Source organism: Oreochromis niloticus, linkage group LG22 (genome assembly GCF_001858045.2).
Source record: "Oreochromis niloticus isolate F11D_XX linkage group LG22, O_niloticus_UMD_NMBU, whole genome shotgun sequence".
Taxonomy (NCBI): Eukaryota; Metazoa; Chordata; class Actinopteri; order Cichliformes; family Cichlidae; genus Oreochromis; species Oreochromis niloticus.
In genome coordinates, this window is record NC_031985.2 from 27,973,968 (window position 1) to 27,991,823 (window position 17,856).

At 38.8% G+C, this 17,856-nt stretch overlaps 1 protein-coding gene across 2 annotated transcripts in view; it reads left to right on the forward strand.

Annotated features, from left to right (window-relative positions):
- Positions 1–2,030: 2,030 nt before the first annotated feature.
- The window catches only part of LOC102075498 (sodium-dependent neutral amino acid transporter B(0)AT1), a 29,674-nt gene continuing 13,848 nt past the window's right edge, over positions 2,031–17,856 (forward strand). The window contains exons 1-7 of one of the 2 annotated variants that reach the window (XM_013273566.3): positions 2,031–2,266; positions 4,242–4,382; positions 4,477–4,614; positions 4,704–4,885; positions 10,863–10,973; positions 11,056–11,168; positions 11,311–11,439. In XM_013273566.3, coding sequence (XP_013129020.1) covers positions 2,068–2,266; positions 4,242–4,382; positions 4,477–4,614; positions 4,704–4,885; positions 10,863–10,973; positions 11,056–11,168; positions 11,311–11,439 — 1,013 coding nt within the window. In that variant the 5' untranslated portion in view covers positions 2,031–2,067. The remainder of the gene's footprint in view (positions 2,267–4,241; positions 4,383–4,476; positions 4,615–4,703; positions 4,886–10,862; positions 10,974–11,055; positions 11,169–11,310; positions 11,440–17,856) is intronic. The other variant, XM_019350820.2, reaches the window with a different exon arrangement.

Here is a 17,856-nt window from a genome sequence, read left to right on the forward strand (position 1 = left end):
GATGTTGCCTGCCTCTTGTTCTGTTCTCTGTCACGATGACCCCACACTGGTTTTATAATGTGGAGGTCCGGCCTCTTGGCAGGCCAATGACTGATACAGCCACTTTCCACTAGTACCTACTCAGATCAGATCAGCACGGCTTGACTTGGTTTTCAGGGTTTTCCATTAGGTGATTGTTACGTTTCCCTAAAAGGTTCCAGGCGATAAGGGGAAGTAACAAAAAGTGTCTGGGTTGGAAAAAGGAGACAAGGAGGCAAAAGGGTTAAATTAAAGAGTTTTATTAAAGTAGCTCAACTAAAAGAGACGGACAGGCCGCTATCGCCATTTAAAGAAACAAAACAAAAACCCAAGCATTGGTCGATGAACTGAAAAGTAAGTCAAAAAGGAGAAGCTCACTAGCTGCAACCACACAGCTCACGAGCTGCAACCACTCACATGGCACTCTGGCCCAGAGCTCACCTTTCTCTGGGCTTAAATACCTTTAATTGCTGATGTGAGTCAGCCGTACAAAAGAAAAAGGTGGCACCTAAGACAGGAGAGCTGGTAGGACACGCCCACACAGGCAACTTCAGGAGGAGGCCCTGCTAGGGCTGTAACAGTGATAGTACCCGGTACCAGATATAACTCAGATGGGGTTCGATGGGCCAGTAGGTGGGGGCCATACACCTGGAAGGCAAGAGACAAAGACAGAAAAACAACAGTGCCATCTATCCTGGCATGTAACATTTTTGCAGATGGTTGTAAACGTTCTGCAAAAATGTCAGATTTGGTTGGTAACCCATAAAAACTGATGCCACTGAGTTTGAGTTAAGTTCTTGTTTCATTTGGCACACCTCAGCCTTTTGTCCCTGTTTTCATTCCCTAAGAATGGCTTTCTGACAGCCTTCCACTGAAACAATTTCTGATGAGGTTTCAGCAAACAGAGGATGGATCAGCTGATGGGTCTCAGTACCTGTGTCAAGTGTTAAGGATAAGCCTTTCAGGTACTGTTCACCAACAAGCCCAAATCATCAGCCCTCCACCACCATGCTTGACAGCTGGTATGAAGTGTTTATGCTGATGTGCTGTGTTTGGTTTGGTTGCATTAGGTTCAGTCATCTCCCCTTTGGTCTTGTCTGCCCAAACCACAGTGGCCCTCATTTCCTTAGTTGTGACTATTTAGTGGTCACTCAAACAAAATTTCATCCTGGATACAAATGTGTCTTGAGTCACAGTTCTGCACGTGAGATGAACGCTGATATGGCACACGATACAAACACAAAGGGAAAACGTACCATCTCATTCGTAGAGATGATGAAATGAACTTAATATACAAGAAAAGCAAAGAAATTGGATTTATAATAGACGCTCTCTAACATTTTGTTCAGATAGCGTGCATATATACATACATATGCTATTCTTATTATAATAATATTATTATTATTATTTTATTTTATTATTATAAGATGATTCTGTTTATCTTATGTTAGCAAAAGAAAACATCTGACAAAGGAGATTCTGCACGGTACTAAAGTCTAAAATGATTAAATACACACAACACAAATTTAAAGACTGCAGCTTTTTGTGTGTTTGTGTGTTTGCCCATAATTGTGACGTGGGTAAAACCCAGTGCCAATCAATATAAGCTATAGATATTAAAAAACAGTTATAGTCAGTTAATAATCTTTGTGGTTCAGTTTAGATTGTGGTTCAAGCAATGATTTAGTGTAAAGAAACGTGCTACAAAAAGTGATGAAAATATAACTGATGCTTAAAATAAAAACAGAGTTTTGACCATAGCAACAAGAGAAACAGCCTTTTGCTCCTATTTCTGTTCTTTTAAATGTTTCTGTAGACTGTTAACTAATTTGTAATAAAACTCAGAAACTCAACGGCTATAAATAAAGAAGAAAGTACGGAGTGTGCCTGTGTCTGGTTAATCTGCCCCACACTGCAGATAAAGTAAAAGGTAATAAATCGTTTCATGATTACCCGACAAGCGTATGGGGACGCACACACGTGCACTCCCCCTGACAAATGCTTCACCAGAAGTAGACACAACGTGCGCTTCAGTACCCAGTGGACACCATGAGACTGGTACTTCCTAACCCAGGACTGGATCTCAGAATCCCCAGGCATGAAGATCTGGAGAGGATGGAAAAACAGGAGGCTGCGGACAGACCCAAGTGGGACAACAAAGCTCAGTATATACTAACCTGTGTGGGGTTCTGTATTGGTCTGGGTAATGTTTGGAGATTCCCTTACTTATGTCAGAGTCATGGAGGAGGTAAGCTAAGACAGAAAGGGCAAGATAAAATATCTGGTAAATTTACTGATTTAAAAAATGTGTGTTTGTGGTATACAGGAATTAATTTTAATATTAATATGATAATAATAATAATTAATATTCTTAATATGTTTTTCTCTAAAGGATTAAAACTTTAACTGCAACAAAATCACTGGACCTTTGTACCAACACTTAAAAGGAGTTAAATTGTCACCAATTCATGAATACAAGAGAGTGCCCTTAGGTTTGCAGTCAAGCTGCATTAATGATTATACACAGAGATGCCCCCCGAGTCCAGCGGGTTAAGTTAAAACACAATCTTAATTATGCAATGAGAGGTGTTGACTTTTATGCAGTTACCTTATTGCGCTCAAATATTTTAAAATATTCTTTTATTTTGTAATTTAGTGTAATTTAATCATTCTTTTTGAACTGTTAACTCGAGTATCATGAGCTACAGCAACGAGTGTCCTTTCTGTGCAATAGTGATGGTGTATACTGATTAATACCAAACAGCAATGTGACCCACAAAAAAAAGGTGCTAAATATAGCCAAACACATCTATGACTAACCATAGTGATAAACGTTGCCCATCGTATTTGTTCCAAAGAACATATCCGTAACTTTTATGGCCACACAGTTGCAAATGGCTAACTGCTATTAATAACTTTTATTAGAAGATGTTCTAAAACATCATTAACTTGTCGAATTTTGAACATTTTGAAGTTCCTACACGCTTCATCTTGTTTTTTTACGTCATCAGACAGAATCAGACATTCGGACACTTGTCAAAAACATAAAGCATTAAAATGTAGACTAACAGAAAACACTTCATTTAACAAACTCAGAGCCTTGTTCAAAAAATAAAAACCCCCACACAATCTGATTTTCAGTCCAGTTCTTGTGAAATTAATTAAGCCTTCATGTACATGGATAAACTGAAGGGTTAGACGTATCTCTGAGGTCCTGTGTCAAGTTGGTGCTGGATCTGTTTTCTATTTATTCAGGTTGTGACTTTCAGGTACTGTTCATCAACAAATCATTACTCCTCCACCACTGTGGCAGCTGGTATGAGGTGTTTGGGCTCATATGCTGTGATCCCTCATTTACTATGTCTAATATCACAAAATTACCATCAGATTTATGAAATGCGCAAAGCAGTCTGTTTTGTTCTTACCATCGTGCGTAAATTGAATCTGAATCATTCTGAACCAAATCCCCTTTTTTCCATTAAATAGACACACTTACCTCTAGGTGAAGCACATAAAGTGGTGATGATGTAGCAAGGGAGGAGCCTGCATCATCATTCCAAGAAAGCAGAAACTGAAACTATTAAGTCCAAAGAGGAAGCACAGCTTTCCAAAGTATTTCCAATCGAGTGAGGAAAGCATCAAAAAAATTTTTTTTTTAAAAGAGCCTCTGGCTGAAAAAATGAAAGTTCTGAACATAATTTTTCCTGAGACGATCACTGTGGCTTAAGTAAGAAAAAGATTGGACATCAAACCCGATATGTTAAAACACTAATAGACTACAAGAAAAACAAGAAAACACTTGTGATCAGTTAGACAGAAATGAGAAACTCACTGTTTTTAAGAAAAAAAAAGAAAAGAATTTAGACTTTAAATGATGACTTCCAGGAATGCTAAGTCATTTTAATAAGACGATTAGTAGTAGTAACAGTATTAGTGGTGGTATTTAAATTTTCTAAGAGAGCCCAGCCTTTGTTTGTTCGCGTGAATGGTTAGAGGCAATTTAGATTTAATCATATAGCACAAGCTAATTCGGTTAATAAAGCACTGATTTGTGAATAAAACATTCATGTGCATGACTTACACCCATGACAGACATACACACTGTTATGTCTGTCATGGTATTTGTTATTCCCCAGAATTCTTTGCTTTATAACAGTTGTGTGTTACTTTCACCTGTTAACGATATACTAACAATTCTCTCACCTACTTAAATATATTTGCAGGTGCATTTTTGATTCCTTACCTAATTCTGCTGGTGCTAGAAGGAATGCCTCTCTTACTGCTAGAGTTTGCTATTGGGCAGCGGCTTAGAAAAGGCAGTGTGGGAGTGTGGCGGGCCATCAGCCCATATCTGACAGGTGTTGGTAAGTAAAATGGTCCCATGGAAAAAAACCCAAAAATACCCTCATGTATGGTTTTCAGTGATTGTGATGACAGATAATTAATGCTGTCGCTCAGGTATTGCCTCCATGTTAGTGTCCTTTATGGTTGCCCTGTACTACAACACCTTAATTGCCTGGATCATGTGGTATTTCTTCAATTCCTTTCAAGACCCATTGCCTTGGACTAAGTGTCCTCTCAATGAAAACAGGACAGGTATTTATACACTGATTTTCATCCTACACACACAAATCACAGCATCCGTATTGCATCACTGTTTAAGACTGTTTTTTTTCCCACTTTAGGATTTATACCAGAATGCCAGCAGAGCTCCACAGTGGACTACTACTTTTACAGAGTCACTCTGAATGCTTCTAACTCAATAGCAGACTCTGGAGGACTTCAGTGGCCCATTATAATATGTCTGTTAGCTGCCTGGACAGTCGTTTGTATCTGCTGCATACGAGGGATCAGTACTTCAGGCAAGGTTTGTAGAACCTTAAATAAAACTAGAAAAATTTGCATTTCCTGCAAAAATGCAGTGTGGATGCTGTAATGCTAAAGCTGTCTGCTAAAAATAGCTGAAAAAGCTGAAAAGTTGCAGAAATTGTAAAAACTTTGCAGAAGCAAAGGAACTTTGCTAAAATGTAGTAACTTAGCAGAACTGTAATATCTTAGAGGAAACATAATACTTGGCAGAAATACAATAGCATAGCAGAACTTAGCAGAAATATAGTAACTTACCAGAAACACGATAACTTCTCAAAAATACAAGAATTTAGGAGAAATAGTATAAGATAACAGAAAGAATATATTTAGCCAAACATTCTTAAACATTACAGAAATACTATGATTTAGAAAAACAGTACAACATAGCAGAAATGCTGTGATTTACCAGAGACACTGTAATATACTATGAATATTGTAATTTTAAATAAATACTATGTTTTAGCAAAAATACTCCAGTTTAGCACAAATATTATAACATAGCAGAAATACTACTCTATAGCAGAAATGCTATATTTAGAAAGAAAAATATAATATAGTAGAAATACTATGATTTAGCAGAAATCCTACAATATAGCTTAATAACAATGATTTAGAACAGATACTATGATTGAGCAGAATAGTAATAACTTAAGTGAAAATATTGGAAAGGTAAAATGACAAGCTGAATAAAAATGAACATGGTTAACTTCGCTGAAAACGAATTTTTGTTCACCTGTGAAAAAATAAAATAAAAATACATTTAGAAAAAAAACAAATACGAACAGCCAACATATACACACAAAATCAAATATGGATACACAAATCAACAAATACACAAGAAATCAAATATGGATACACAAATATACAGAGAGAGACAAACACACAGGGTCTATGCCAGTCAACCAGTCTGAATATATTATATTTTTATCCACCAATGAGATGCTGCCCTAAAAAAGGTCTTTGTGTATGTCTCTCTCTCTCTCTCTCTCTCTCTCTCTCTCTCTCTCTCGCACACACACACACACACACACACACACACACACACACAGCAGCAGCAGCAAGTGAACAGGGGCTGTTAACAGCATGTTTCTAGGTCAGTCAAACAGCTGTGAGCTTCTCAATTTGAATCCACCAATCAGAGAGGCTGTGTGCTTTTTCCCGCCAAAACTGGTGCACCAAGTGCAGGCTTTTACACATGCAGCACAGAGAGAGACAGGATTTTTGCAGTCTATTTCTCATATTGAGGACTCCCCTCAAACAAACAGCCATAAATTCCTAACCGTAGGGGCTAAAATGGTCATTCTTAGACTGTTTTGTTCAGAAGACATGGGAGAATCTTGAAATGTTGACCATTTAAAATAAAAATATGAAATATCATAGATATATGATATAGATGATTGGTTACCTAAGAAGCCACGAGGGCCCCAATATGCAAATTTGAATGTGTCAGGCCTCAGATATGATTGGCTGGCTGGGGAGCCATGAAGGCAACAATATGCAAATTTGAATGTGCAAGCCCTCAGATATGATTGGTTGTCTTAGAAGCCATGAATGCCCCAATATGCAAATTTGAATGTGTAAGCCCTCAGATATGATTGGTTGTCATAGAAGCCATATAAAAAGCAGTAAAACTGTACTATGATTTGGTAGAAGAACTATAATTAATCAAAAATACTATATTTGGCAGAAATAGTATTTTTTAGCAGAAACACTACATTTAGCACAAATCTTATGAAATAGCCGAAATAGTATGATTTAGCACAAATGCTGTATTTAGCACAAATACTGAAAAGCAGCAGAAATGCTATGACTTAGCACAATAGTAATAACTTAAATAGAAAAATTGGAAAAGCAAAATGAACAGCTGAAAAAATCCTGAACATGCTAAGGGTCACTCAAATGTAATTGTTAAATGAAAAAAGAATCAGCAAAAAAAGTATAACAGTCACACAATCACAAATATGGACACATATGGAAACACACAAGCACAGAGAGACACACAGGATCAAATTCAGTCAACCAGTCTAAATATATTAAATTAAAATCATACAATAAGATGCTCCCATAAAAACTCTCTCTCGCCCTCTCTTTCTCTCTCTCTTTGTCACACACACACACACACACACACACACACACAAACACACAGGGAGAGAACAGCAAGTTTCTAGGTCAGTCAAGCAGCCTGGGAGCTGCTAAATTTGAATCCACCAATCAGAGAGGCTGTGTACTTTTTCCCGCCAAAACAGGTGCACCTGCTTACACACACGCAGCACAGAGAGAGAAAGGATTTGTGCTGTCTATTTTCCATAGTGAGGACTCCCCTCAAACAAATGGCTATAATTTCCTAACCGTAGGGGCTAGAACGGTCCTTCTTACACCGTTTTGTTCAGAAGACATGGGGGAATCTTGAAATGTTGACCATTTAAAATAAAAATATGAAATATTAGAGATATATGACATAGATGATTGGTTGGGTTAGAAGCCACCAAGGTCCCAATATGCAAATTTGAATGTGCCAGGCCTCAGATATGATTGGCTGGCTGGGAAGCCATGAAGGCAACAATGTGCAAATTTGAATGTGCCAGGCCTCAGATATGATTGGTTGTCTTAGAAGCCATGAATGCCCCAATATGCAAATTTGAATGTGCCAGCCCTCAGATATGATTGGCTGGCTGGGAAGCCGTCCAGGTCCTGATATGTAAATTTGAATATTACAGTCCTTACAGAGGACTGACTCCCTGGGGACCTGGCAGAAATATATAGAAATACAATGATTACCCAGAAATACTGCATTTAGTAGAAATACTATGTTTTAGCACAAATACTATAAAATGGCAGAAATACTATAATTAAGCAGAAATATTATATTAAGTACAAATCCTATAAAATAGCAGAAATAGTATGATTTAGCACAAATGCTGTATTTAGCACAGATCTTATAAAATAGCAGAAATAGTATGATTTAGCAGAAATGCTGTATTTTGCACAAATACTGAAAAGCAGCAGAAATGCTATAACTTAGCACAATAGTAATAACTTAAATAGAAAAATTGGAAAAGCAAAATGAACAGCTGAAAAAAGTCCCACAATCACAAATATGGACACATATGGAAACACACAAGCACAGAGAGACACACAGGATCAAATTCAGTCAACCAGTCTAAATATATTGAATTTAAATCATACAATAAGATGCTCCCATAAAAACTCTCTCTCGCCCTCTCTTTCTCGCTCTCTCTGTCACACACACACACACACACACAGGGAGAGAAAATCAAGTTTCTAGGTCAGTCAAGCAGCCTGGGAGCTGCTAAATTTGAATCCACCAATCAGAGAGGCTGTGTACTTTTTCCCGCCAAAACAGGTGCACCTGTTTTTACACACGCAGCACAGAGACAGGATTTGTGCTGTCTATTTTTCATAGTCAGGATTCCCCTCAAACAAATGGCTATAATTTCCTAACCATAGGGGCTAGAACGGTCATTCTTACACCGTTTTGTTCAGAAGAGATGGGGGAATCTTCAAGTGTTGACAATTTATCATTAAAATATGAATTATTAAAGATATTTGACTTCTAATGCACCATAACTGAGTAGAGGCGAAGCAAAAACTGTCTTGACTTGCCCTCAAACAACGCTTTCTAACTCTAAATCTGTTTGGAGTATCGATATCATTCTTTCACCGTAAGAGACAGCAGGCTTTGGTGAACAGTCATGGAAATTTTCAGGTCTCTGTGGAAATCCATTAAAAAGATATGACGAGAGAAAAAATTGCCTCATTTCCAGAGTTTGAAATCTGAAGAAATCTGAGTGAAGGACGAATTTCCTACCCTCAAGCAAGTGTAACTCATTCCAGAACGGTTATAGGTGAGAAAAAAATTCTTGAATTGTGAGCGTCAGGAGTGTCTGAAGATATATCGGGACAAGCCTCATGTCTTAACTTCGCTTTGTTAAGGAGATATGACGATTCAAATATGCCTCTCATTACAGAAATCCAGCGGTGATTTTGAACAAACTCTCCAATGACTTTCTATGGAGAGTTTTCAGACTTTGTGTTGGTCTGAGGAGATTTGCCAAAATTCTATAAATCCCACAACAATGACAGTGACATTTTCAGAAAGCCAGCAAAAATACCTACGTTTTGATGTATAAATTGTGGAAGTGGAGTGAAAATTGAGCAAGTAGCACGAAGTTGTTCGGACATGAAGAGAAGACTGCGAAACTTACAGTGGCACACTGAAAGCCAAGTGCATAGCAACCATAACAACGCATGTATTTTGTGAAAAATCAAAATTTTGCAACTCAAAACTTTAAGAGGGATAAAAATAAAACGGTAAAAGATTTGAAAAAGCTGATTTATACCTGAATAGCCCAATAATTTGAGAACATTTTAAATTTTGAATGGTTGCTCTACGTGAAAGTAGGAAAAAGTAGTTAAGTTTCAAAAACAAGCAAGTTTTAGCAGAATTGCGGAAGTTTCCCATTCATTTCAATGGGACAAATTAAAGGAAAAAAACGTAATATTTTAAAAAGTATAATAGTATAAAATACCAAAAGATATAGCCGTCATTAGCAGAAATAGCAGAATAGTTTAAAATTTGAACGGTGAAAATAGCACAAAAATTGTGGAAGTAGTTAAAGTCCAAAAAACGTACAGAAGCAACTTGAAAAAGAAAAATAAAGTTTAAAGAGAAACAGGAACTCAATAGTGTGGATGCTTAACCAGCATCCACACAATAAAGAATAAAGAGAAACAGGAACTCAATAGTGTGGATGCTTGCATCCACATAATGATCACTCTGTACTCTGCCAATTTTCCCATTTTATTCATTAACATGAGTATCGATCCATCCATCCATCGATTTTATTCCGCTTATTTGGGGCCTGGTCGTGGGGGCAGCACCCTAAGCAGAAAAGCCCAGACCTCCATCTTCTTAGGCACCTCCTCCTTATCTGGGGAAATGTGACACAATCCTGGTCCAGCCGAGAGATGTAACCTTTCCAACATGTCTTGGGTCTGCCCAAGGGCCTGGGTCCGGTAAGAAATGCCAGGGAAACCTCACCCAGGTGACGCCCTGGAGGCATCCTAGTCAGATGCCCGAACCTCGTCAACTGGCTCCTTTCGATGTGAAGGAGTGGCAGCTCTACTCTGTGCCTGTCTCAAATGACTGAGCTCCTCACATTATCACTAAGGGAGAGAGACCAGTCACCCTTCGGAGAAAGCTCATTTCTCCCACTTGTATCCGCAATCTCGTTCTTTCCGTCATTACCCAGAGCTCATGACCTTCGGTGAGGGTAGGGGCATAGACTGACCAGTAAATCGTCAGCTTTGCTTTTGCACTCAGCTTTCTCTTCACCACAACAGTCTGGTGCAGCGTCCACATCACTACAGATGCCGTCAGATCCATTTGTTAATTTCTCACTCCCCTCACTCGTGAACAAGACCCTGAGATACTTAACTTCCTCCACCTGGTGCAGTAATACGTCCCTGACTTAGAGTTGGCACTGCACACATTTCCAGCTGAAATCTGTGGCCTCTCATTTCGAGATGCTGATTCTCATTCCTGCTGTTTCACACTCAGATGTGAACTGCTCCAGAGTAAGCTGGAGGTCTTCACCTGACGAAGGCAACAGGACCACATCATCGGCAAAAAGCAGTGACGAGATTCTGAGGCCACCAAAGTGGAAGACTTCCACCACCTGGCTATGCTTAGTAGCTGGTTAATCTAAACGTATTTTTAAAATCTGGAATTTTGAAAATACGTTTAATATGATGCATTGATAGCATTAAGCTTAAAGCCCATGGTTGAAGCTATTTCTGGATGGTGTAAAGTCAACATCCATGTCAGTACCTGCACAGGTTTCCATAAAAACAAGAAAGAAAAAGCATTGTTAATTACGAAATTTTGTATGCAAATTGTTTTAGGGACATTTCCATCCCACAAGTTATACCACTTTCATTTCTAATGTCCTCAGGCAGTCTACATCACAGCCATCTTGCCCTACATAGTGCTTGCCATCTTCCTGATCCGAGGACTGACTCTTAAAGGTGCCTTGAGTGGAATAAAGTTCCTCTTCACACCAGATGTATGTTTCAAATCTTGATTTTTTTTTAAAGTAAGAATTTAAAGGTCAGAAATACATGTCAGTGTGTGCCTCCCTCTTGCAGGCGGAAGAGCTGATGAATCCAACTACGTGGTTGGATGCAGGTGCACAGGTCTTTTATGCTTTTGGCTTAGCATGGGGAGGGCTGATTTCCTTCTCAAGCTACAACCCTGTTCAGTAAGGAACTGCACTTTTAGCATTTCGTTTACTTTAATTTAATTTCTTTAAAAAATAGGCAAAATAAGTAATTGAAAAATGTTCCAAAACCCAAAGTAAGGCTGTTGTTTCCTTGTTCTTTGTGCACATTTAATTTCCAAAGCAATAACTGTGTGCAAGACTCTGTGATCCTGTCTGTGGTAACTGGCCTCACCTCAGTCTATGCAGCCACAGTAACCTACTCCATCATTGGCTTCAGGGCCACTGAGAAATATGACACCTGTATCAACGAGTGAGTAAAGCTTATTTTAAGGCTTTGAAAAAGTTTACTACTTTTTGGTAAAAGGAACTAAACTTACTGACCAGGAATGTAAAAACCCTGTAATGTCCAGGTACCCCTACCCCTTAACACCATGCTATCAGCAAATGTAATTTGGGGCTTTTGAAAATGTATTTTCCCAAGTCTTGTAAAAAACAAACATTCTGGCTTTAGCACAACAGAACTATTAGCTTCTTTTCTGCAAAACATACAGGGAGTGCAGAATTATTAGGCAAGTTGTATTTTTGAGGAATAATTTTATTATTGAACAACAACCATGTTCTCAATGAACCCAAAAAACTCATTAATATCAAAGCTGAATGTTTTTGGAAGTAGTTTTTAGTTTGTTTTTAGTTTTAGCTATTTTAGGGGGATATCTGTGTGTGCAGGTGACTATTACTGTGCATAATTATTAGGCAACTTAACAAAAAACAAATATATACCCATTTCAATTATTTATTTTTACCAGTGAAACCAATATAACATCTCCACATTCACAAATATACATTTCTGACATTCATAAACAAAACAAAAACAAATCAGCGACCAATATAGCCACCTTTCTTTGCAAGGACACTCAAAAGCCTGCCATCCATGGATTCTGTCAGTGTTTTGATCTGTTCACCATCAACATTGCGTGCAGCAGCAACCACAGCCTCCCAGACACTGTTCAGAGAGGTGTACTGTTTTCCCTCCTTGTAAATCTCACATTTGATGATGGACCACAGGTTCTCAATGGGGTTCAGATCAGGTGAACAAGGAGGCCATGTCATTAGTTTTTCTTCTTTTATACCCTTTCTTGCCAGCCACGCTGTGGAGTACTTGGACGTGTGTGATGGAGCATTGTCCTGCATGAAAATCATGTTTTTCTTGAAGGATGCAGACTTCTTCCTGTACCACTGCTTGAAGAAGGTGTCTTCCAGAAACTGGCAGTAGGACTGGGAGTTGAGCTTGACTCCATCCTCAACCCGAAAAGGCCCCACAAGCTCATCTTTGATGATTCCAGCCCAAACCAGTACTCCACCTCCACCTTGCTGGCGTCTGAGTCGGACTGGAGCTCTCTGCCCTTTACCAATCCAGCCACGGGCCCATCCATCTGGCCCATCAAGACTCACTCTCATTTCATCAGTCCATAAAACCTTAAAAAAATCAGTCTTGAGATATTTCTTGGCCCAGTCTTGACGTTTCAGCTTGTGTGTCTTGTTCAGTGGTGGTCGTCTTTCAGCCTTTCTTACCTTGGCCATGTCTCTGAGTATTGCACACCTTGTGCTTTTGGGCACTCTGGTGATGTTGCAGCTCTGAAATATGGCCAAACTGGTGGCAAGTGGCATCTTGGCAGCTGCACACTTGACTTTTCTCAGTTCATGGGCAGTTATTTTGCGCCTTGGTTTTTCCACATGTTTCTTGCGACCCTGTTGACTATTTTGAATGAAACGCTTGATTGTTCGATGATCACGCTTCAGAAGCTTTGCAATTTTAAGACTGCTGCATCCCTCTGCAAGATATCTCACTATTTTTGACTTTTCTCAGCCTGTCAAGTCCTTCTTTTGACCCATTTTGCCAAAGGAAAGGAAGTTGCCTAATAATTATGCACACCTGATATAGGGTGTTGATGTCATTAGACCACACCCCTTCTCATTACAGAGATGCACATCACCTAATATGCTTAATTGGTAGTAGGCTTTCGAGCCTATACAGCTTGGAGTAAGACAACATGCATGAAGAGGATGATGTGGACAAAATACTCATTTGCCTAATAATTCTGCACTCCCTGTAGAGTTAAGGTTGTAAAGGTTCTTATCCTCTTTGTTGACTTCACAGTGTTCAGTTATAGGTACAAAGGTTTTAAAGTCTGTCTAATGAGATCTTCATCATTGCAAGCAGTCTGCCAGTAGACATGACACCAGCTGGTTTGTCAGTCAGCACACAGCACCACAACATCTGTCAAGAGATTTATTCTAAAGACACTTCTTCAGCTAAGAGTCTAAGGGTAGAAACACACAGACGCTGCAGCATTTACTTGTATACAAGGGCGATCACAGAACGCTCACACCAGAGTGGGGGCCCTGTGATGCGCGCCCTGTTACCGCTCAGGTCTTTATTTATATACAAAGCAATACAACAGTGAATACGTCTATTCATAGGCAGAGGAATGTTAGTGCGTAGGGAGTGAAGATAAGAGTGGTTCAGGTGTATGTGTGTGTGTTGTGAGATTCAGAAGGACGCAGCCCTTCTTCTTGTTAGAGAGCGCAGATAAAAGTGTCCAGCTCTCCTCTTCCTGCTTGTTCAGCTATTATCGCTGTGAGAAAGAATTTATAAAACAGTCTTGTAGTGGACAACAGTCTAAGTCATCAAAAGGTCAACATACAGTATTCTATCATATGCAAACTTATATCATTAAAAGCTTATACTGACTACTAAGTACAATTTTCCATTGACATTCCCTCCTGTTGTCAGTATAACTTTCAAGTGAGATATCAGTATGTAACATCTTGTTGTACAGTTTCTATCACACCATCATTAATCACACAAAGTCTTCATGTTCCAACAGGTCGGGGTCATCATCATCATCATTTGTCACGGCTATGTATGCAGCAACAGTGGAAACAATTATACGGTTAATCATGAGTTTTAGACATGGCAGGATACATGTTACAAAAACACAAAATAAAAGTGAAAATACAAAAAGGAATAAATAGAATAAATAAGAATAAGAATACAAAGGAATTGCAAGTATTTCAAGTATTTCAAGTATTTCAAGTATTGAAGTCTATTGCACCGTTGGTTTTTAACAAAACGTATTGCACAGTGAAAAGGCAGTAGTAGTCTTTTTAGCAGTCACTTGTATTATTTACATAGTCCTGATTTTGGGCCTGCTGGATCTGTCTCAAGTCGTTCAGGGCATCAGTCATGTTTGATGAGTGTACATTGTCTGATGTGTGTGTGTGTCATTTCTCACTCAATCAATAAGTGCACGTCTGTTCAGGTGTGTGTTTCTCTTCATTCTGAGTCAGTGTGTGTAGATGTGTATGTTTGTGTATGTTGGCGTGTTTATCACTTTCCTGTTCTGGTGTTTTGGGTAAACCATGGCCTGAAGCGTGCCCTGGGGTCCTGCCCTCCTCCTTTTCAGTCCGGTTGCGACCATTGCTGCTGCTGCTCAAAGTTCAGTGTGTCCTGGTCCTGGCCCCAATTGGGGCAGTCCTTTCTCCAGTGTCCATGCTCACCGCAGGTGAAACCTGCATCTTCTTCTGTGTTTTGTCCATTCTGAGGTGCCTTTTGACCTCAGTTGCTCCTCCTGTCTCTGGCACGCCCTTTCTTCTGCTGCCCGATCATCCGTGTTGGTCCGTCACTGTCCTGCACAGTGTTAATGCAGAGTTATCAAGGTCAGCATTCTTTTGCTCGGCCTTACTTTTCATTCGGGCTTAATGGGCGTCTCGTCACAGCTCTGTCAGCTGAAGCTGTCTGGGAATTTTCCCCCGTGTAGTGAAACGGGCCTTGAGTTTAGTGCTCTCCGTCTCTGCTGCATGAGATCCTTTTCCTGCAGCACTGTTGACATTTTCAGGTTGTTGTTATGGGTCCAGCTGCTGCAGCATTTGGTCAGGGTCACGTCAAAGATGGTAGAGGGGAGAGCAGGAGTCCAGGTCAGCTTCGGCTTTCAGGACCGGCAAAGCAGCCTGTACTCAAGCATAAAGAGAAAAAACAAAAACAAAACAAAAACAGACGAACAGGAAAATGATGTTGTATTGGCTGTGTTATTCAGAGAGGGAGAAACACCGGGCCAGGCCCTGTGTCAGCCTTCTCTCCCCCTTTTTTTTTGTTTTTCCTCACAATATAATCAACTCATAACCCACCAAGTTGACAGGACAACACAGGTAGATATTTAAATTCTTAAGAACATCGTCAGTAATCACTTGTGTTGTTCAATCAGCAGAAAACATCTCACAATTTGTTGTATTACCAACTAAATTTGTCTGATTACTGTTTGGTCATACCACTCTCTCTTTTATTTTATTTTTTTTCTTTTTCTTTTCTATTTTCACAAACGTTTCACCTATTGTCCTGCAAGCTGGAGAGTTAAATGTCAGCAGTGGATAAATTCAGCATTTGATAACAAAACTATTAAGTTTTCCCTGCTTTAACACCAATGAGAGATATAGGCGCATGTATAGTGTGTGCTATAGTGTAAGCTGTTCTTCATTGCATGTATGTGTGTTAGTAGCTTGCATGCAAGGCCTCTGGGCCTGTCTCACCCAAAAGAGCATTTTCTCAACAGTTGCCTTTCACTCGCGTGTGTTAAGAAAGGCAAATGTTCTTGTAGCAGTTGTGAGATTATGTTACATTATACCTGTAATCAAAATGAGTGAATCATGATACTGCTGTAGGCCACATCATACTTCTGAGTTAAAAGAATGTGAAAATCATTAGATTTATTAGATAGGTTTGTATTATCCTATACTGCTGATTTACTGTGAGTGAGTTACACTGTTTCATGACATTTCATACTGCCGAGTTATGAAGAGAATATTGTATTCAGAGAGTAGGGGCTTCTCTCTTTTTTTTTTTTTTCCTTTGTGATAGTAAAAAGAACAGAGCACATGCCACGGGAGCGTCACCCCCACCTTTGGTGGAGGCAGAAAAACAGGGAGCCAAGGTCATAACTCAGGCTCACAAAGAGTCAGAAAAAATGTGAATGCTTAGTTTTGTGGCTGTGGTGCATTTTGTATAGCTTTTTTTCTTTTGTTTAGTAGCTTTCTGCCTTCACCTGAGAGGGTGTGCCCTAGGCATGTGACTTCAGGTCTCCATAATTGGAGTTTATTTAAAGATAAATAAGATGATTTCATTTATTGCTCGCAGATCATGCACTAAATGGTATTTTGCAGTATTAGCTGTCTTCACCACTTAAACAAAACATCACTCTTTGTTTGTTTTATTATTATTATTATTACTATTATTTTAAATTCTCCTTTCTCAAAAACAGAAAATGAAATTGTAGTTGTTCTTTGCTGAGAAACACAAAACCTCCCCCCCTTTTTTTTTTTTTCAAAACAAAAATTACATTTCAAAACAAAAAACAGACAACCCAGCTCTCAGCTGGCTCTGGACTTATCATCATCAAGGACGCATGGTGAGAGCTACTTCAGAAGTTACAGTACTCATCACTCAAGCAACATTTCAAAAAACAAAAGAAATAAAAAACAAAACTCAGCACACTACACAGAGAACAACAACAAGACACAACTGAAGATGTTGTTCTTGTTTGTTCTCCTTGAATTTTAGAATAAAGTTATTACATCTGCATTAGTAAATCATATGCCTAATCATTATGTGCCACTGTGATCCACAAGTATGATCACAGATTTATTCATTTTTCAACCCAACAAAACAAAAAACAAAACAAAACAAAAAAAACAAGTTACTGATGGCTTGAACGCTTTACACACGAGTCAGGATGCAAAAAGGCTGCTGCCAAAGACAAATCAGAAGCATGGGGGAAAAAAAACTGAGCCCACAGACAGCTTCATGTTTGAGCTTTAATAGCTGTTTCCCTCCCTCTCATGTGTTCTTATGCAGCTCCTGCTCTAAAAAATGTGTAACCTGCTCATCAGCTTAGCAGTGACCATATATTTAATTCAGCTTCTCAATTGTGTAGCTTTAGCTGTTGTATACAGGGTTTTTAGTTGTTAGTATAGGTGTGCTCTATATCTCAACAATGTCTCATCTAGGATGACAGGTTTTCAAGCAGGTCAAGTGCCTCTATGCACCTGATTAGTTTACATATTTTCTTTATTTTCTTCATTTCATATGTCATTGTACTGAATTTGAGCAAACCTTAAGCTTGATGCAGACTACTTCTAACAATTATCCACCTCACATCATAGCTGACTGAGGTGCCTCTTCATAATAATATTGTTATTATTAATGTTAATATCTTTTTATATAACAGCAATAGTATATTACAATATTTTATTTATATTTTACTTTGCATCCATCGAGGGATGGGGGTGATCTGCAGTTTCACCCCTTCCCAAGCTGGAGACATTTTCCTTTTCACACACTTTCCTTGGCTGAATAATGACACAACCTTAATATACCTTATGCATCTCTCTATTTCATTTAATATGTGTTTGTGTGAGTTATGTATTTTCTTTCGTTCTATTCAGTCTGGGCATGGTCTTCATTCTAACTATGTTTCATTGTTAATACCAGTTTACAGGTTGTTATCCTTCCTATTATTAGTTTGAATACAGTAGAGATAAGCTCTAATTTAATTTAACCTTTTGTTTATTCCACTTTATTCCTCTTGTATTTATATGTATTCAGTTGGGTCTGTATCCAGCCCTTTTTAAACTTTGATCTCTAATCTTTTTCTTGACGAGGGATTATTATGTT